The sequence below is a fragment of the Lipotes vexillifer genome, unplaced genomic scaffold, assembly GCF_000442215.2.
Source record: "Lipotes vexillifer unplaced genomic scaffold, Lipotes_vexillifer_v1.1 scaffold240, whole genome shotgun sequence".
Taxonomy (NCBI): domain Eukaryota; kingdom Metazoa; phylum Chordata; class Mammalia; order Artiodactyla; family Lipotidae; genus Lipotes; species Lipotes vexillifer.
The window spans coordinates 4,341,977-4,363,746 of NW_006797481.1; the positions used below are offsets into that span (position 1 = coordinate 4,341,977).

The following is a 21,770-nucleotide window of genomic DNA, read 5'->3' on the forward strand; positions in this document are numbered from 1 at the left end:
TGCTCCAGTTGGGTCAGAATTGTTTTTTGTTCTAGAATCACCCAGACTCAGGACTGTCACTGGCTTGGGGATCTTCCAGGGCTAAAGAGGAGCCCTGCCCTGGCCCCTTAAGGCCAGCCAGAACCAACCTGACTTTTAGGTATGGAATATCTGACCCCTGTGGGACTAGGGGTGGATCTTTGTGTCGTCCATGTGGTTGGAGCACATAAGCATTTATGAGGTAACCAGATGGCAGGAGGATAACATTGTTCCTGGGCAACCTGGCTTCATTACACTCTATGGCTTTGGTCAAGGTACTACCTTGTGCAAAATTCCTTTAAGTCTTTCCTCACCCCCCCTTTCTAACTCCCCCTTCCTGTGCACCATGGAACCAATAAGCCCCCTTCCAACTCTAGCAGTCTTGGTATCCTAGTACTGAGTAGTGACCAAGGACTTAGGGTTTAGTTTCAGACAAAATCAGGCACCATTGTGTGACCCTAAGCAACTTCCTTTGCCTCTCTGCGCCAGTGTTTGCATCTGTAAAATGGGTGGTGGCTAACTATAACTGTCTCTTAAATGAACTAAATGTGGTAATACACTCAGGGGCTTAACGCACTGCGATAGCTTGACAGTGACTCTTTATCTTCCAATCATCTGGCAAGTTCATCCCCCTCATCATTCCTCAAACCGGCTCTTTTTTTTTATGTCCTTCTCGTTTAAATCTCGAATATCCGCCTAGGTAGTAAAGTTAGTCCGCATCTGACTCCTTTTTTCTCTGTCCCTCCTTCCCAGGGCCCACCCTCTGCGAACGCAGAGCGTCTGCTGGTCAGATTGATGGTCGGCGACCGCGGTCTCAGAGGCAGTGCAATCTTGTCCTCGGCTTGGGAAGTCTCCGAACGGCAAACTCAGATCTTTTGCGGCGCTGCCCGGCGGGGAAAGCCGCCAGCCCATTCTCAGGGACGGGAGTGGAAGAATCACACTGCAGCAGGGGTAAAAGGGACCGCGGCCAATGAGGGGGCATGGGCGCATCAGAAGGTAACGGGATGACCGCAGTCAAGAACGCGCCGCCACGACGTCTCCGCCCGGCCTCCTTATCCTCCAACCGGTGGCCCCAGTTATCCTCCCAGATCCGCGCAGCGGCTTCAGAAGCGACAGCCACGTGTATCGCGGGGGACTGGAATGTTGGCGTGGGGGCGGGGTTGGAAGGGCGCCCGAGAGGTGAAGAAGGACCCGCGTACGCGTGCCCGGGCGCCGGCTGCCAGGCGACGCCGCCGGGAGCGAGTACGCTCCTGACGTCACTCGCCGTTCGTCCAATGAGCGGCGGCCAGAGGAAGGCGCCGTTCCGCTCCCTCCCGCCCCCGCTGCCGCCACCACAGCAGCCGCCTCCGAGAGCTTCTGAGGAGGCGCGGGCCGCCGCAGGCTGGGGCGCTGCAGTGCGCCGTCCGGAGCCCCTGGACGACGCCCAGGGAGCCGCTCGCCCAGACCCCGCCGCCCGATGTCCTCAAGATGGAGGCAGGGGGGAGGGCGCCGTGAAGAAAGCGGCGCTGTGGGCGCGGGGGCCAGGGCGCGGGCGCTCCGGGCGGAGGCGGTGGCGGGATGGGGCTGCTGCTTGTGATCCTGGCGTCGGCCGTGCTGGGCTCCTTTCTCACGCTGCTCACCCAGTTCCTGCTGCGTTACCGCAACCCTGGACGACGCCCAGGGAGCCGCTCGCCCAGACCCCGCCGCCCGATGTCCTCAAGATGGAGGCAGGGGGGAGGGCGCCGTGAAGAAAGCGGCGCTGTGGGCGCGGGGGCCAGGGCGCGGGCGCTCCGGGCGGAGGCGGTGGCGGGATGGGGCTGCTGCTTGTGATCCTGGCGTCGGCCGTGCTGGGCTCCTTTCTCACGCTGCTCACCCAGTTCCTGCTGCGTTACCGCAAACAGCCCGAGCCGCCGCCGGACGAGGCCGCCCGCGCGGCCGACGGCTTCCGCTACATCAAGCCGGTGCCGGACCTGGCCCTGAGAGAGTACCTTTATGGCGGCGGCGGGGCTGAGGAGCCCTCCGGCGGGCCACCCGAGGGCGGCACGACTCCGGCCCCCGAGACCCCCGCCCCGCCGACGCGGGAGACCTGCTACTTCCTAAACGCCACCATCCTGTTCCTGTTCCGGGAGCTGCGGGACACCGCGCTGGCCCGCCGCTGGGTCACCAAGAAGATCAAGGTGGAGTTCGAGGAGCTGCTTCAGACCAAGACGGCCGGGCGCCTGCTGGAGGGGCTGAGCCTGCGGGACGTGTTCCTGGGCGAGACCGTGCCGTTCATCAAGACCATCCGGCTCCTCCGGCCCGTGGTGCCCTCGGCCACCGGGGAGCCCGACGTTCCTGAGGGGGAGGCGCTGCCCGCCACCTCCCCCGAGGAGCTGGCCTTCGAGGCGGAGGTGGAGTACAGCGGGGGCTTCCACCTGGCCATCGACGTGGACTTGGTCTTCGGCAAGTCCGCCTACCTGTTCGTCAAGCTGTCCCGGGTGGTGGGGAGGCTGCGCTTCGTCCTCACCCGCGTGCCCTTCACCCACTGGTTCTTCTCCTTCGTGGAGGACCCGCTGATCGACTTCGAGGTGCGCTCCCAGTTCGAAGGGCGGCCCATGCCCCAGCTGACCTCCATCATCGTCAACCAGCTCAAGAAAGTCATCAAGCGCAAGCACACTCTCCCGAGTTACAAGATCAGGTGAGAGGGGCGTGGGGGGAAGGGTCGCTCGGCCGCGGGGGCCTGGCTGCTGGGACCCCGGGCCTGGAGGCACGCTGCCGCCTGCGTGGGTGGGAAGGGCAACGACTGAATCCCAGTCCCTGCTTTCCAGGGCTCTTCCCAGCCCTGGACAAGGCCCCAGATAAAGGCAGGAGGTGCCAACGTTCTTTGCTTCCGAAGGGCCTTAATGGGAGCTAGAGACCTCTTCGTGTGTTCTTGGGCATCCAAGGTGCTGTCAGAATGGGTCGAAGCAGCGTATTGAAGATGGAAGGGGAGTCCACCCTGCTCCCCGGGATGGCTCTGGGACTGTTGAGAAACTACTCCTATCCGTGGTTGCTGCATTGAGGGCAGCTTTGCAGCATCACCTTGGCCACGTTGAGAAATTGTTCCCGGACACAAAGTACAGGCGTGAAGAGTGTGCTGGTAGCCCAGGGCTGTTGTATTTTGCAACTGCAGGCCCGTTTTGCTGTGCTGCTTCGGCAACTTTCAGGGTAGAAGGAGTGTGTGTGTCTGTTTCCACCGCAGATTGGAAACGAGCTGGGAGCCTGTGCGTGTTGTAGTTCTCTGTACATTCTGTGTTAATGTCATCTGCCCTTTGGGGGTAGGTTCTATAGCACAGACGCAGACTGCCCCTCATGTTTCAGCTCTTCCTGGCTCTGAGTTCCTCCCACAGTACCCGAAATGGCCCTGCAGATAGTATTTTAAAGATTGGTAGTGATTTTAACTGTTTTAAAGTCTCCCTATATCTGGCGGTTTGATTTTCTGTAGTATGCTATTTTGATTAATGTACAAGGGTTTGGTTTTTTTTCTTTTTTTTAATATCATAGAAGTGGAAGGGGAAAGAAAGTTTTGTAGGGCTAGAGGCTTCATCCACTTTGGTCTGGGAAGGCTTGTCGGTGTTGAAAGGGTCACGTATGGCTATTTCTTACAAAACATGAATTTTTAATTTTACTTTCTGTCCTCCTTTAATTTTGTGTTCATTAAAATGTTTGACCCTTTTAGATTTTGTTCTTTACTATAAAATTATGTAAATCTGGTATTTGCCTTACCTAGTTTCCTTTAGTGAAAGTTACATGTTTCTAGATCACTGATTTTCTACCACAGTTTCAAGCATCAGTGACCCAAATAATTCAGGAATATTTGATGTTTGGGTTTGGGATGGAGTATTGACTTGTGTTATGTGGCAGATTTACCTTAGTAATTGTGTTTTGTTTACGCTAATAGCACAGAGTGACAGCTTAAAACCGTCAGGTGGCAGGAGAAATTTATAATGGAAAATATTTCCATAGATTTGCAGAGGATGGTGAACTGGTCATCCACTGTTTGATTTCCTGTTCTGTGAAGTAGAACATAACTTTATGAAACCTACTCTTTCAGCTCTGGAATATAAGTGACTAAATTATAATTGAGTTCTAGTGTTTAAGCAGTGAGATGTTTATAGCAGTGTGTGGCTAAGAAAGTCATGAGAGAAAGTTGTTACAGATTTTGATAATTCTATCACAATTTCAATTCTGATGTTTTCTGGGTAACTTTCAGGTGATAAAAATTGACTAAGTTATGATTTGGGGGTTACTTGCAGGATAGCCAGTGGTAGTGAGGGTACATGTCATTTTGAGGTGGTTTTTTTTTAATGTAGACTTGGAATTCAGTTAAATCTGAAGGAAATTATGATTAGAAGTTATGGAGCTATTAATAGGTTTATTGCTTTGAAGGAACTTTATCATCTGTATCATTGAATAGCATCATCATTTAAAATGTAGCAAAATTGCTTTTATTTACTGTATCCGAAGGGATTTTTAAAAACGTAGCATGCGTGTGTTTGGTTATGTATGATATTTCAACTTTTAAACCTTAAACATTAAATGATCACCTCCAGAAGTATACACACTTGTGCTCTTTATATTCGAAGGCATTTCAATGGCCAATCAGTAAATACTGTACAGAGCATATCACTCAATCTGTAAATATTTATTGTACACCTGCTATGTGCTTATCATTGTTCTAGGTGCTGGGGTTTCAATACTCGACAGTCTGAATCCTTATGGAGGTTGGAGTTTAGTGAGAATTGAATTAGCTATACTTAATAAGATTTAAGGGCTTCCCTGGTGACGCAGTGGTTGAGAGTCCACCTGCTGATGCAGGGGACACCGGTTCGTGTCCCAGTCTGGGAAGATCCCACATGCCGCGGAGCGGTTGGGCCCGTGAGCCATGGCCGCTGAGCCTGTGCCTCTGGAGCCTGTGCTCCGCAACGGGAGAGGCCACAACAGTGAGAGGCCCGCATACCGAAAAAAAAATATATATATATATATAAGATTGAAACTAGAATGTGATTGATGGGGTTGAAGTAACTAGGAAGCTGATTTTAGTTTAGTAAAAGAAAATGATAGAAGTGTGAGGATGAAAAGGGCTGCTTCGAGAAGTGTTGAGTTCTCTCATCTGTGTGTAGCTGTTCTGCCAGGAATATTTTAAAGTACTGATGTTGTGGTACAGATTCAAGTTTCAGCTGTGAGAATGAACTAAAATACATTTAAGATATATCACAATTCTCATCATGAGAATTAAAGTAGCTATGGTTTATCCTTTTCTATAGATCAGGGGATAGTGCCCAGAGTTGTTAAATAACTTGCTTAAAATCACACAGCTGTTAAGTTCTGATAAAGTCAAGCTGCCCTTTTCCCTTAAACTCTGCTGTGTTGTTCTTAAGGATTTTTTTTTTTAAGTATGTCATCAAAATATGTGGGGGTAGCCTTCCAAATTAACTGAGAACTCTGAGTATGACTATAAAGCTTTTTTTTTTTTCCTTAAAAAAAATTTTTTTGGATACTTTGAGAAATGATCCTTTTAAGGTTAAATCATAAGGTTAAATCTTTGGGTGCTGCCCCACTTAGCATTTCTTTTTTAATCCAGCAGATTTTATTTCTAAATAGAAGGTCTTGCTAGTTTATCCTTTTTAGCTATCTAATCTACTTAGAACTAAAGCAGTAAAGAAAATTGTATTGAGTCTTAGGATCTTTTGGCACTTGAAATTATTATAAAACAGAAATACCTTGCCAATTAACATTGTTGTCACTTCTTCCCCCTCTTCATTTGTTTTTTATTTTCATGTTGCTAAAGTAAAAGTGGCCCATCAGGACTACCCGTTCCTGATGTCTCATAAAGAGATGAGAAGGGAGCTCAAGTGATTGGTTGCTTTCTGGGGACCCAGCTGATAGACATTTACCCAACTGACACAGTTTGTAAAGCGTTATAGTATTTTTTAATAAGTATACATTTTCTACATATTATAATTCTAATTTTATTAATTTTACTAATATTCTGATTTCACCACCTCAGTGTTCATTGTTTTGACTTTTTTCTTGAAATGTATACTTTAAAATAGTAAAAGCCATAGTTTTTTAAAAATTATTATTAGTCAAAAATTAGTCTTCAAGAGAGAAGGATGGGCTTCCCTGGTGGCGCAGTGCTTGAGAGTCCGCCTGCCGATGCAGGAGACGCGGGTTCGTGCCCCGTTTCGGGAGGATCCCACATGCCGCGGAGCGGCTGGGCCCGTGAGCCATGGCCGCTGGGCCTGCGCGTCCGGAGCCTGTGCTCCGCAAATGGGAGAGGCCACGACAGTGAGAGGCCCGCATAACGCAAGAAAAAAAAAAAAGAAAGAAGAGAGAAGGATTACCACCAGTGTTCTTGACTACACAGAGAATCCATCTTCAACATGAAATCTGAGTAATAGTCCTGAGGAGTTTAGGGTTTGGGAGTCAGACATTTGAGATTCTTACTGATGCTTCTGTTCCTTGGGTTATTATTGCTGTGTAGTTAGCAGTCGTTGCATACTGAAAGGCCAGATTCAGTTTGTAGGTACTTTGAATTGGGCCTGCACTGTGGTTTTCTTATTTCTTAATTGCCAACATTTAAAAATGGAAAATTTTGCATGATTTGGATTTCTGGCTTTTCTTAGGAAAATTTGGAAGATCTGGTAGCACTAGGCCTGCATTTGTCCTAGCAATAATAAGATGGAGAGATGGAGTCTAGTAGCAGCTGCAGGAACCTCTTGTGTGTAGCTTATAGTTGCCACCCACTTGCTACATTTACTGATGGTACTTGGCTGGCCTGGCAATATAAACTTGAGATGCTTACTAAATGAGGAGCGTTACTGTTGCTCTTCATCGAAAATGGGAAGAGTTAGTTAATGGCTGGATAGTAGAGGGTGGTAATTTCTGTCCCTCTTTAAACATTATATCTTTGAAGAGACTTTCACTGAGCAACTTTATTTTATAAAAGACATTATCATTATAATGTTGAATGTTAAAAAAAATCACTCTGTTAGAAATCTTTTAAAAATCCCTTGAAACATTTTTCGTTTCTCTGCAGTACAGTGGTAGTAAGTAGACAGTGGCTGCTTTTACCTTGAGTTTGGTGGACTTTTGCTTTAGTGCAAGGTTTGGGTCATTAATTAACTATATATAAGTGTTTACTTCTCTGAGTTACAAATAAGGGGGCATCTACTTATTGACACCATTTGAATTTAATGAATGAGTATGGAACAAATATTTGGGGGAAACTTCAGGTTCACGGAATGTCTTCTGAACATGACTGTTTTGTCATAACTGTTTTGTTCTTTTACTCTTGAAAATATTCCAATATGTATTTGTAGAAAACTTTCACATATTCTTAGTGACTGGAGATTGAGGAGGCGAGGACAGGACTGTATTTAGTTAGATAGGGTCTTTTAGCATCTTTATCTACATCTTCTCTAAATATACCATTAATTTCAGAGAACTAAATTAGGCTTGGTCTGGAAAGCCTCATACTCTGTAATGTGGCTTGTAATTGTGTTATTTCTTCCTTGGTCTTCTGAGATGAGGAAGAAAAACATTTATTCTTAATGTTAATTATAACATTTTAAATTTTACTGATTATTTGAGGTAAAGATAGTAATTGATGTCTTCTTAAAAACTTTAAAAGTAAATTCGCTGAAAGCTGACAAAATCATTTGTAAAGTTAAGTGTAATGTGCTGTGTTTATTCACTTACACTTTCATACTTTTCTTTCTATATATAGACAACTTCTAAAAGGTATCTTTGCTTAGGCTGGAAAATACTTTAAAATAGCTGCTAAAATTCCTTAGTGATTGTAGGAATCATAGTTTTACTTACTAATGTTAGTAGGAAATATAACTCACCTTTGATACTTTGGGAGAGTGGAGACAAGGACATTGGGGTATCATGCTAGCTGTTCTGGAGTAATGATGTAATGTATTTGCTAATTTTTTATCTGTTATGCTTTTTCTTGTACTCCTGCTCAGATGAGTATCTCTATATAAATGGAATTGTAAGATCATTATCTTAGATGGTTGTCATTTTAAAAATAGACACTTCATTTTCAGTAACTATTTCCTGAAGACTACCATACCTCCTGTTGTGTGAGAGTACGGTGATAAAAAAAAATGGTTAAAACAGAGTTCATGCTTTCAAGCTGGTTAGTCTTCCAGGGGAAAGCAATGAACAATTAAATTAAAGCTCATTATAATGACATTTGGATACATTTAAGACCTTCAGTTTTGTGAGAAACAGAGGGGAGATCAGTGTCTCTGCTAGGCAAATACTTGATTACTTTGTGTTGTATAATATTTTGTGGCCTTAGTTTCCTTGGTACACCTAAGTATGCTCCAGTTTAGTGTTGGTTTTAATAACTTTTGCAAGTTGGGTTTTCTTAAGCTGTTTTGAATTATTATGATTTAGGCACTTAAAACACTTCAGTTAGAAAATAATATATTGAAAATTAAATCTTTGCTCTAGAAATTTGATTTACATATTGAAAGGAGAAGAGTAATTATGAGGAAACTGTTGGATTCTAGTCAGTGGTGTACAGGTCTGTTGGCTTCTGGGAAAGCCCTACTTTGTTACTAGAAGTAGTAGCCAAAGCAGATCATTTTAAAGTAGATTGCATTGGAGGAGCATGCCTGACCAAAAACTTAATACTGACTTATAAATATTAACTAATTTATCATATGAGATAGAGGCACAGGTAATAAAATCAGTTTGCTAACTATATGCCAGGAAATGTGTGTGCAGTTCCATACGCTTGCTATCTCTCTTAATAGTTAAAGGAACTGTGTAGGAGAGGTCGGTATCTCATTTTTACAAAGATGTGGAGACTTGAGACTGAGGGGGTTAGTGACTTTCTCAAAGTCCTTTAAAAAAAAAAAAAAAAGATGGAAACAACCTAAGTGTCCATCATCGGATGAATGGATAAAGAAGATGTGGCACATATATACAATGGCATATTACTCAGCCATAAAAGGAAATGAAATTGAGCTATTTGTAATGAGGTGGATAGACCTAGAGTCTGTCATACAGAGTGAAGTAAGTCAGAAAGAGAAAGACAAATACCGTATGCTAACACATATATATGGAATTTAAGGGAAAAAACAATGTCATGAAGAACCTAGGGGTAAGACAGGAATAAAGACACATACCTACTAGAGAATGGACTTGAGGATATGGGGAGCGGGAAGGGTGAGCTGTGACAAAGCGAGAGAGTGGCATGGACATATATACACTACCAAACGTAAAATAGATAGCTAGTGGGAAGCAGCCGCATAGCACAGGGAGATCAGCAAGGTGCTTTGTGACCACCTAGAGGGGTGGGATACCGAGGGTGGGAGGGAGGGAGACGCAAGAGGGAAGAGATATGGGAACATATGTATATGTATAACTGATTCACTTTGTTATAAAGCAGAAACTAACACACCATTGTAAAGCAATTATACTCCAATAAAGATGTAAAAAAATAATAATAAAAAAAAATTTTTTTAAGTCCTGGACTCCCAAAGCCATGCTGTGTTACTTCTGCAGAGATAATATCAATGGTTACTCTGAATAAACCAGGAGTTTGCAAACAAGCTGGTGTTAGGCCCACAAATTAAGAATGGCTTTTACATTTTTTAACTTTACATTTAAAGTTGTTCAAAAAAAGAGAGAGAAAGAAGAAGAAGAATGTGCAACAGACCATATGCACCCACGGATTCTAAAATATATCCTGTCTGGCCCTTTATAAAAAATGGTTTGCTAATTCCTGCTCTAAACCCTTAAACAGAAAACCCTAAAAAGCAAAAAACTATGGTTAAGTGCGTACAGAAAAGGAACGTGTACACATATATGTTGAAAGGTACTTTTAAACCTTTTTTTGAGGGTCCTTTTTGGAAAGCTAATGAAAACTGTGGATACTCTCTGCAGAAAAATGCATAAACAGTTTAATTTCATGGAATTTTTAGTCCCCTGGAAACCTGTCTGGGGTCATTAACTCCCCGTTGCATAGTAAACACAGACATAGGGATACAACTTTCCATAAATATAACTAAAACTAACCTGCTAAAACAAATATTAAGCACTTAATACTTTTGCTGTCCTTCTTGTATGCCTTCAATGGCTCCGGCATTTCTTTTCATTCATTTATTCATTTGTTTATTTATTTAATTTATTTATTTATTGGCTGCATTGAGTCCTGCTTGCTGCGCATAGGCTTTCTCTAGTTGCGGCGAGCGGGGGCTACTCTTCGTTGTGGTGCGCAGGCTTTTCATTGCGGTGGCTTCTCTTGTTGCACAGCACGGGCTCTAGAGCGCAGGCTCAGTAGTTGTGGTGCATGGGCTTAGTTGCACCGCAGCATGTGGGATCTTCCCCAACCAGGGCTCGAACCTGTGTACCCTGCATTGGCAGGCGGATTCTTAATCACTACGCCACCAGGGAAGCCCCAGCTCAGGCATTTCTAAAAAAACCTCTCACTATCCAAGAAAGTAAACCTCTTTTTTTTTCTCTTAGTAAGATTCCCTAGAGCAGGCTGAGACTTTCTGAATCAGTTGTTCAATACACACAAGTTAGTTAGTTTCTACCACTAAATATCTACTTTAGAAGTTAAATACTGACCCAGCATTTCTTCCCTTCACATTCTCCATTTCCTCAGAACACTGTCACCAGGAAACAAGTGCCGTTAAATCCCTTTGTTCCTTTTTAGAGTCATAGGACCTACCAATACTTTGGGCATGGCATGAGAGCACTTCACACTTCATTGGAAAGTCATAAAGCAACTACTGGGTCATTAGCAGAAGTTTTACAGAGTAGTTTCGAAATCTCTCTTGCCAAATTGCTAGGACTCCCATAAAACCACATACTTACTGTATTTGTACTAGGGAAAAATGAGGTGTAAGTGTTAAATATTTACCTTCAAATGAGTAGAACTGCAGGTGCTACTTAGAGACTGGCAATACCATGGAATTATTTCATTCTTTTGGTTGAAGCTATAGGGAAGTACTGAAATTGTCTATTCCAGTAGATAGAGTTTTGAATTAACGTATACCTGAATTCAGTGCTCTGCCATGCAAAAAGGCCTTGGACAAAAGGCCTTATCTTCTCTTAGTCTCAGTTTCCAGATTTGTAAAATGGAAATGGAAATAATATCTAATTGGAGATAATAAATGTCACATATGATACCTGCTGAATAAATGTACTCCTCTCCGTTTTAATTTCATTTCTCTGATATACCGAAGCGTTAAGTTTGAGTTGTACACCCAGCTCTGTGCTCAAACACACAAATACAAGCCTCTTATATGCTGAGGAGGTGCCTGTCTCTCCCTCTGTCCCTCCCTCTCCATCTTTCCCTCCCCATCTCCCCCTCCCTCTCCATCTCCCCATCCTTTTCTCCTTAATAATAAAGTGGGGAGTATAATATAAATGTGACCCTGAAAATTGGTTTGTAGGTGTAACATAGACATTTCTCCAGGCACTATGCATAGGTCTAAGTCATTTACTGATTTACTCCACTTTTGGCCATACCTTATTTTCTGTAACTCTTATATTCTATAACTCTTCCTCTCACTTACTCTTTTCTGGCCTCCTGGGTGTTCTCACACTCCAAGCTGCACCCATCACAAGGCCTTTGCTAGTCCTTCTCCAAGAATGTTTTTCCCACAGATAGCCAAAGAGCTCACCCTTTCACTTTTCAGTTCCTTGCTTTCATATCACTTTTTGACTATCCTATATATAAAAGTACACTAGCCTGTTAAACGCAGAATTTTTTTTTTGCACAAACTTTTTACTGACTGTGTGTGTGTGTGTGTGTGTGTGTGTGTGTATGTTTCTGTGTGTATATACAGAAACTGCCCAAATCGTCAGTATACAGCTAATAAATCTTCACAAAATGAACTCAGCCTTGTAACTGAAGTCCTGGGATTTTGAAGTTAGTCTGTCTAAAGAATACCTGTTCATTGAATTTCTTTAAATAGAATGTATAGAACATACTAACCTTGTTTTTAATGGTTGAAGGTTGTTGTTATAAGCACAGACTGATGATATATAACCCAGTTCTGATTGTAAAATCAGTATTGAAGAGGAATGCCTTCTCCCCTACAAAATACACAGGCACACACACACGGGCACGCACACGCACTCGAATGATGCTGATTGAGGTTTCCAACAGTTCACAGTGCTGACTTCAAGGTCTGACAGGCATCTTACTGACACTGTCTCTCCTCTCATTCCCACACACAAACAAAGACAAAACACAAATGTGTTTGCAGCCTTCTCTGATACTCCAGAAGCCTTGGTTTTTAATTTCACATTCTTAGGAAAGGTCCAATATTGATAAACTGCAGATTATCATCCTTCCCTTGGACTGATATAGAATAGCAATACAACTTATTTTCACTGGTTTGGTGCATAATTACCAGTTTTCCTCGAACCAGCAGAATGCTTTAGAACATGTATTTCTTCTCTAATCAGCCCATTGGGTCTTTATGCCCATAAATTCTTCATGTATTGTAGGGAGAATGGAGCTGATGATATGGTAGGTGGATTACTGGAATGTCCATGCTTTGATTTGCATAACTTTGATTTAAAAAAAAAAAAAGCTACACAATTTCCCACTCCCCAGCATAATTCTTCCTGATATGTACTTAACAACAAAAATGCTGATTAGCGAGCATAGTAAAGATGTCTTAGTTGAGTTTATTCTTTTGTATTAAGTACCTGTTATGTGTACTTGTTTCATTGGTGAGGTATGTGCCAGTTGAATAGGTATTTGTAACCTAAGTATGTTTAGAAATGGTGTTTCTGCCAGGATCAACTCCATATCCTATATAATCTGCAATTATAAGTGACTATTGTTTTCTATGCTGTAAAATCTTAAGTAGCAATAATGGGGGAGATATTATTTCTGTTTAGTACCTGGCTATAAGAATCTCTGTTTTGAAAAATGACTGTGTTGTTTTCTTAGTACAGCTATTTCATGCAGACATCAGTATCTACTAAATAGTGCATCTTGGTGTGGTGTGCGCGCTCATTGTTCTTTTCACACAATAGCTTTTCATGCATATTAGATTATACTCATTACTAAGGATGAATGTGGTTGCTGACTACACAGTCTCGCTACCTTAGTTATTTGGTCAAGCAAGTAAATAATTCAAAGCTTTTAGTTCTGTGAAACTTGCTGAGGCTGAAGTTAAGAGCCATTCTTCCATAGCTAATTTCATTGTGATAATTATTTTTATAATACACTGAAAATTTTATTTTGTTCTCACCATTATTAAGTACAGTATTATTTTTGGAAAGTTTACGAAGATTATGTCTCATCTATTTTAATATTTGGAAAGGTTATTAGTTCTCAGTATTTAACTTTGGATTTTAATCAGAACTAGAATTGCAGACTCCTGACATGGGAAGAATTTAAGTAAATGTTTGTAGCAAAATATGATTCCTTTTGTTTACTGTTGCTGGAGTGGTAGATAGCACAGATTGAATTTAGTTCAGCTATTTTGAAATTAGTGAAGCGTAAGGAGAAAATTCATGACCATCTTAGTCTGTAGTAAAGCCCATGAATACAACTTCTCTAAATTATAAACCATTTTGGGGGTAAATTGCTTACTTAAAATGTTTGAGTAAATTATTCAAACTATTTGAATTTTTTAGTACTATAGAGTTAGGATTTGGATTCATTCTGAGATTCATGCCAGTCAACAAGCATTTTAGACCAGAATCTGTGGTAATAATTGTTGGAGCCTCTGTGCTCTTAAGGTTTTTCTTGAAAGTAACTCAGCCTCTTGCCCTGAAATAGTAGGATTATATGATGAGGAACATCTGTTTACTGTGGATTTCTTTATTTAGTGTATAGTTGGGTAAGTCATGTAACTTGTCATTTTTGATACTGAATGAAACAAAAATCTAAAGTTTTTAAAGTTCTTAGAGAAAAGAATGAGGTGGCATTATTATTCAGTTCTCTGTTATTTCTGCATAGGCCTAATGTAGGAATTTCTCCTAAATGTGCAGGTACAAATCATCTTTAATATATTTTCATTTAATAAGTTCTGACTTTAGTTAGGTGATTGGTTATGAACTAAGTGTAGCATAGATATGGATAATATTAAAAATCATTTATAGTTCAGAAAATGCTTTGCTACTTTTATTTGGATAGAGAAAATTGAGGGGAAAGCTGGACATTTATAACCTTAAAGTATTAACGTTTGTCTCATTTCTCTTGTTCAGATCTTTTGCTGTTTCTTACTTCATATCTGGAATGGAGTTTTTGTCTGTTCAATACAGCTAACTGACTTAAGACAGACCTCTGTGTTACATACTTCATCTTTCTTATCTTTGCATAGTAGGGAGGTGATAATTTTGGCATAAAATGTTTTCTTTTCCCCCATCCACTAGATTTCAGAAGAGATTCAGTTTACTCAGTAAATGTTTGATACCATCTTTGTCCAGGGCACAGTGCACTGCAAAGAGAATTAGTGCAATGAGGGAATAAATAAAACAGTCCTTCCTTCCTTCAAGATTTTTTTTTTAATCTAGTGTGAGAAACAATGTACTTAAAGTAAAATAATGAGTTACAACTTGGAATTTCAGAAGATTTGCCATGACTAAGAGTTGTTACTAATGGTTTTCAAAGTATGGTTTGAGGGCCCCTTTGGACTTTGAGAGCCTTACAGGGCAGTCTACCAAGTCAAAACTATTCTCATTATAATACAAACATGTTATTCACCTTTTTCACTCTCATTCTCTCATAAGTGTACGATGGAGTGTTCCAGGAGTTTCCTGATATGCAATGACATCATCACCCTGAAGGCTAATGGAATGTGAGCTTTTGTAGTCTTATGTTTAAAAGTATTATTTCTAGTTTCTAATGTGGCAAGTATGAATTCGTATAACCCATATAAACAACAGCTTTTTGGAGTCCTTAATAATTTTTTTAAATGTATAGGGGCCCTGTGAACAGAATATTTGAGAACTGCTGGTCTAACCTGAAGTTTATTTATTTTTGGCCATATGTAAAGGAGATACCCCTATTGCCTCACTTTCTGAGTCAGCTTTAATGAATATTAAATACATACATTATTTTTTGTTGCTTTATAGTATTGCTTGTACATCTTGGTGTTGTAAGGAGCACAGGCTGGGTGGATGTGTTGCGGTTTTGACTGTACCATTTACTATGTGATCACAGAAAGCTATTACTTGAACTTCCTCGTCCTTAGTTTTTTCACACGTAAAATAAGACTTACAGTGCTGTACATTGTTATGTGTTATGAGAATCAAGGATGTCTATGAAATTATTATGTAACTTGTAAATGTGCTAGAGTCATATAAAGTGGTAATTTTTATATTCCCTTATTCAAAGGCATGTATTGGAAAGCTGGTAGAGAGGAAAAGAAGGAGTTGGGATTTGAGGACAGTTCTCATTGCTCTGCCCTTTTTTTAGCTTTGTGAAAGCTGAGAGTTTCAATTTAATTGATCATAGGCTATGGTAAGAGACCTTCACATTGTAGGTTGTGATGAACATAAAAAGATAGATAGGCGATTTATTAGACATGGTCAAGAGAATTACTTTGGTTCCCTGAGCCACTCATCTCATTTGATACTTTATCTCTCTCCTGCATAGGAGATCAGTTAACATTGACTCATCTTTGAGTCACCAGCTATTGAGTTCTGTTATGAGGGACTTACGGCCTCTATTATCACTCTTGTTCGATGTATATATAAAACCGCTTCAGAAAATTTTGAAGCATTTTAGATCTTGATCAGTCTGTGCAGAATTAGGAGTTTATATAAAAGTGAACCTTTCATATTAGGTAGACGGTGTATGGATGAGCAGGTGGGAAAAGTTTCTTTGTAACAGTATTTGTTATCCTTGTTCATTTTAGTTTCATTACCACTTAGGAGTACTTTTTTTCTCCCTAGGAGTACAGAAATTAAAATCATTTTCCCAAGTATGAACTTTGTCAGCCTAGTGCACACCAAGGAATTCCATAAATAGAACAATTCTGCATGGGTTTCCTTAAGTCAGTTTCTTAATATATTCAGTTTAATATAAGCCTTAGTTTAAAAGCTTAACGAGGGCTTCCCTGGTGGCGCAGTGCTTGAGAGTCCGCCTGCCGATGCAGGAGACGCGGGTTCGTGCCCCGTTTCGGGAAGATCCCACATGCCGCGGAGCGGCTGGGCCCGTGAGCCATGGCCGCTGAGCCTGCGCGTCCGGAGCCTGTGCTCCGCAAATGGGAGAGGCCACAACAGTGAGAGGCCCGCATAACGCAAGGAAAAAAAAAAAAAAAAAAGCTTAACGACACGGAGTTATAAAGGTGATACCTGAGGTAGGAAAGTGCACTGGCTATTATTAACTTGTTTCCTTGCACTTGCAAGTTTATATCCTCACAAAGGACAACTAGTATAGTGACTGCAATCATGGCCATGGGAAATCTGAAGTCCAAGGAAGACAAACAGCTATAACCTTGAACATCATATGTGGCGAATGCTGAGTCCTGATATGGTTCCTTGTGGAAGGGAAGAAGTTTGCTGTCTGACATGTCTCTAGGAAGCAGCCTTCAAATAAATAAATAGAAAGCTTGATAGGAAATATTTCTAGAGCACTTCCCTGTGCCAGATGCTTTATGTGAGCTTTCTCATCTAATCCTTACAGTAACCCTAACATAGGTGCTAATTATTATCCTACTTTTACAGATGAAGAGACTGAGGTTCTCAAAGTTGAAATAGCTTGCCTAAGGTCTCAAAGCTAATAAGTGTTGGACCTAAAGTTCAAAACCAAGCCCTAACTAAATCCTGTGTCCTTAACACTGCTTTAAACTACCATGTCACAAAGAAGCTGAGAAGTGAGGGATGCTAAGTGCTTTAAATTATTTCATGTAATTCTTATAACAGCACTGTGACGTTGGTGTAATTATTATCCTCCTTCTGCATATGAGGAAACTGAGGCTTAAAGGCAAGAGTTTGCTCAGGGTCATATTGCTACTAAGCAGCAGAATGGGATCCCAAGCCAAGCTGTCTGGCTACAGAGTCTGCTCTTACCACAGTTCTGTACTACCTGCCATATATGTTTCCTCTCCTCAGGCAACTCCCTATTTAGTTGGGAGGAGTGGGAGGTGTGGGAGAACTACAGAGAGACAGACATGTAAATGGGGTGATTAGTGGCATAACAGAAGTGTGTATAAAGTGCTTTCAGAACACAGATGGGGAAGCAATGATCCCGATAGTGGGGGGGGGGGCGGTAGGGGTGCTGGTTAGAGAGGAGGTGACTCTGAAGGAGAACTTGAATAGTGAAAAGGAGCTTACCGTGTGGGGTTAGTTATGGGATCAGAGTGATTAGCAGGCAGACATGTCTCTCAGGAGAAATAATGTGGCTGTGTTAACCTTGCTAAGTGTGGAGGAGCTTGGTGTATGAATTGTCTTTTTAATGTAATATCAGTTGAATTGTCTACGTAAAATAGATTTGAAATTTAGGTTCATGGTTTACGAATATAGAAAATTAAGAACGTTTCGAACTATTTGTACTTTGTTTTCTTTCTAGTTACGTGTAGTTTTGTATTAGTGTGCCATACTTTGCATAATAATGTGCACCATACAAGTTATGGCTAATAGAGGTTTGTGATGATATTTAAATGCAGCAGGAGAACTCATTTATTTAAAGGACCACTGAGGTGCCTCTGAAGAACGTAAATGAAGACACATTTTGAAACGATCACCACTGATTTATCTAGTTTATATATTTGGTTTAGGAGATTTGGGAGCACACTTATGTTTGCTAGTTCCTAATGTGAGAGAATCAAGATTGTTGGACTGAAAGGCAAAAACCACGCAGAACTCCCAATTACCTAATTTATATCTACTTGTTCTGCTCTCTTCCATGGACGGGATGTAGTGACGCTTGTATTCCTGACCCTGAAATAAGACTGTAGTCTCTGAGTGCCTGACTTTGATTGGTCTCTCTGTACTTGAATACAGTAAACATTTGTTGAAGGGATGAGATGACATTTGAGCTGATTGTTAAGGAATAGTGTAGCTTTAGACATAGGAAGATGGGATGGAAGTTCAGTGTAGGTAGGAGAAATAGCAAAGGAGCAGAATCAGGACACTGTATGATATCTTTAGGGATTCAGTAAGGAAGCCAGTGTGATGAGACTCAAGCACAGAGAAGGAAGAAAACCAGGATTCGTGTACCTGTTACATGCTGGGAATTCTACGAGGTGCTTCACATGTATGAACTCCTAAATCTTTGTAATAATCCTGTGAGGTAGCGTTTTATTAAAGAAAATAAAAGACACAGACTTTTGGTTTTGGTTAAGAAAATAGTCTTTTTTGAGGGGGGATCTGCAGCAGGGCAGAGCGCGGCCTCGGTTGCAGAGCAGAGCCACAGGGTGGCGGCGGGAGCGCGGGAGGCACCGGCGGCTTTCGGCCCCGGAGGAGGACTGGGGAAGTTCGCGCTGGCGGCAGTTCACGCTGGCGGCATGGGGCGGTGACGCCACACTGGCCTTCCACTCCTGCCAGCTGGTTGAAAGCAGGCGGAGGAGGAGGAGGAGGATGCACCCTCACCGACGGCTTGGCTTGCCTTCCTGGGCCGGCGCGCAGGCACCGTGCAGAACAAGGAGTAGCTTGCTGACTTTGAATGCGTGGCAAATATTTCAGAAAGCTTCAAGATCAAGGTGGAGAAAGGAACAGTTATTCTTCCAAATTCATCTGCTTCAGCTATTATTCTTATTGGGAATGGACAATGGAATGTTCTCTAGCTTTATCATGATCAAAAACCTCCTTCTGTTTTGTATTTCCATGAACTTAGCCAGTCACTTTGGCTTTTCACAAATGCCAACCAGTTCTGTAAAAGATGAAACCAATGACAGCATCATAGTATTCACCAGGATCTTGGATGGGCTCCTGGATGGCTACGACAGCAGACTGAGGCCTGGGCTCAGAGAGCATATTACTCAGGTGAGAACGGACATCTACGTCACCAGCTTCGGCCCAGTGTCTGACACGTAAATGGAATGCACCATAGACGTGTTTTTCTGACAAAGCTGTTTTTCTGACAAGGCTTCAGTTTAAAGGTCCCATGCAGTGCCTGCCTCTCAACAACCTCCTTGCCAGCAAAATCTGGACTCCAGACACCTTATTCCACAATGGGAAGAAGTCCATCGCCCACAACATGGCCACGCCCAACAAGCTGCTGCGGCTGGATGATGGCACTCTGCTGTACACCATGCGCTTGACCGTCTCGGCAGAGTGCCCAATGCAACTTGAAGACTTCCCGATGGATGCCTACGCCTGCCCTCTGAAATTTGGCAGCTATGCATATCCTGATTCCGAAGTTGTCTATGTCTGGACCAACGGCACAACCAAGTCAGTGGTGGTGGCAGAAGATGGCTCCAGGCTGAACCAATACCACCTGATGAGGCAGACAGTGGGCACAGAGAACATCAGCACCAGCACAGGTGAATACACAATCATGACGGCTCATTTCCGTCAGAAGAGGAAGACCGGGTACTTTGTCATCGGGTACTTTGTCATCCAGACCTATCTCCCCTGCATAATGACTGTGATCTTGTCACAGTTGTCCTTTTGGCTGAACCGAGAATCAGTCCCAGCCTGGACAGTGTTTGGGTTGACCACAGTGCTGACCATGACAACCCTCAGCATCAGTCCCCAGAACTCTCTGCCCAAAGTGGCTTATGCGAAGGCCATGGACTGGTTCATAGCCGTGTGCTACGCTTTTGTGTTCTCTGCGCTGATCGAGTTTGCCACCGTCAACTATTTCACAAAGAGAGGCTGGGCCTGGGACTGCCAAAAAGCCTTGGAAGCAGCCAAGATCAAGAAAAAGGAGTGTGAACTTAGAGTAAATAAATCAACAAATGCTTATACTACTGGAAAGATGACCCACCCCCCAAACATTGCAAAGGAGAAGACCCCTGCAGGGACCTCAAATGCCTCTTCAGCCTCAGTAAAACCTGAAGACAAGACTTCTGAAAACAAAAAGACTTACAACAGCATCAGCAAGAACGACAAAATGTCCCAAATTATATTCCCAGTCCTGTTTGGCACTTTCAACCTAGTTTACTGGGCAACATATTTGAATAGGGAGCCAGTGATTAAAGGGGCTACCTCTCCAAAATGAGCTGCCATGCTCCCAAACTCCCAGACAGCCATACGTTCAGTGATGGGCACCAAGGAGAGGTTGAGCTTGGGAGACCTCCCTTATTTGGGCACTATCTTTCAGGAAATTTTTACATGTTTAATAATATGTACAAATAATATTGCCTTGATGTTTCTATATATATAATGTCAGATGTTTCAAAGACGTCACATTGACAAATCAAGCCACTTTCTAGAAAAACAGGAGACAATGGCTCTGACACTCAGATGCTCAGTATCTTACATTGATAGTTTACAAACAAGTATATTTTTAACTGTTCCAAGTGTTACCTAACAATGTTTTTATATACACCAGAATGTCATTTCATACAAATTTCCCCAGCAAATAAATATTTTAGGAAATACTCCATGATTATTACTTGACCAACTCTCACGAGAAACAAATATCACAAAGAGCACATTTTTCATTGAAAAAGAAACTAATTACCTTTGATAGTTCTTACTGTTCTGAAATTAAAAGTACTGCATGATCTTATGTTAAGAAATAGAATAAACAAATATTTATGCAGACATTTAATAACAGAAATATATGGTACATTAGATTAACAGATACAACGTTTCCCCAAGGAAAAATTTAACTGCTTAAAAAATACTTTTTGTGGGGGAGGTGGGAATGAAACTTACTTCTCTCCCTCCGACTCCCCCCACTAACTGAACAATGACCAAGAAAGAAAAGATCTTAAAAAGTAGTGTGATGACAGTCTTGGCATTTAGCCTGAGTATCCACTGTCTGAAACATTGACCACACCTCACTGCAGCCAGTGTGTAGTGCTTCAGTGGTGAGAAATTGTAAATGAGTTATTTTCCATTTTATTTCCCTGTATGTTATTTCATGATTGACTTATTGCTCTGTTAGCTTCTATATATGAATCTTAAATGTTCATTAAGAAATAAAAAATAAAAATAAATAAATAAAGGAAAATAGTCTTTTTTAAGAAGAGGAAACACAATTTTAGAAGTCATAAAATTCTAAGTAATCGTTGAAAACCTGAACCAAGCCAGTGGGAAACACAGAAGAAAAGTAGAAGACATATTTTAGCAATATGAAGTTGGGGAAATGGAGGTGGAACTGGTTGGTTGGAGAAAGGGGGAAGTGAAAGGTAACTTCGGGTTTCTTCGAGTCTGTGAAATCAGTGGTGCCGGTAAAACAGGAGAGGAGGAGCAAGTTGGAAGAAAAGGTGTTCCATTTACTTTTAAGCATAAATATATGGAATTAATAGAAGCAGTGAGAGCAAATGATGTTGCTAAGAAAAATATAGAAGAGAAAGGAAACAGGAAGAGAGAACCCAAGTTGTTTTAGTATACACAACAAACTTCTTCTAATTCTCCATTATGGGAAATTTCAAACGTACTCAAGAGTTAAGAATTCAGTGAACCCCCATTATATGTAGCCAGACAATCATTAACTTGTGGCCACTTTTGATCATCTGTATCTTCCCACGCTCCCCTCCCTTGATTATTCTGAAACAAATCTCTAGGAGTTGGGACCATAATCTATGTTTGTATGATTCTAAATTTTGTGTTCTTTATACAACACCTTCCCTCCTTGACGAAGCCTCATCCAGCCTCTACCTGAATATTTTTAGAGATAGAAGGCATGCAGTGCA

The 21,770-nt window shown here is 41.9% G+C and overlaps 1 protein-coding gene and 1 pseudogene across 1 annotated transcript in view; both read left to right on the top strand.

Moving 5' to 3' along the window:
* Window positions 1-1,808: 1,808 nt before the first annotated feature.
* The window catches only part of PDZD8 (PDZ domain containing 8), a 97,186-nt gene continuing 77,224 nt past the window's right edge, over window positions 1,809-21,770 (top strand). Inside the window, 1 exon segment of the mRNA XM_007472121.1 lies at window positions 1,809-2,674. Within this exon segment, the coding sequence (XP_007472183.1) occupies window positions 1,809-2,674 (866 nt within the window).
* On the top strand, window positions 18,724-20,125 carry LOC103074477 (gamma-aminobutyric acid receptor subunit alpha-5 pseudogene; annotated as a pseudogene).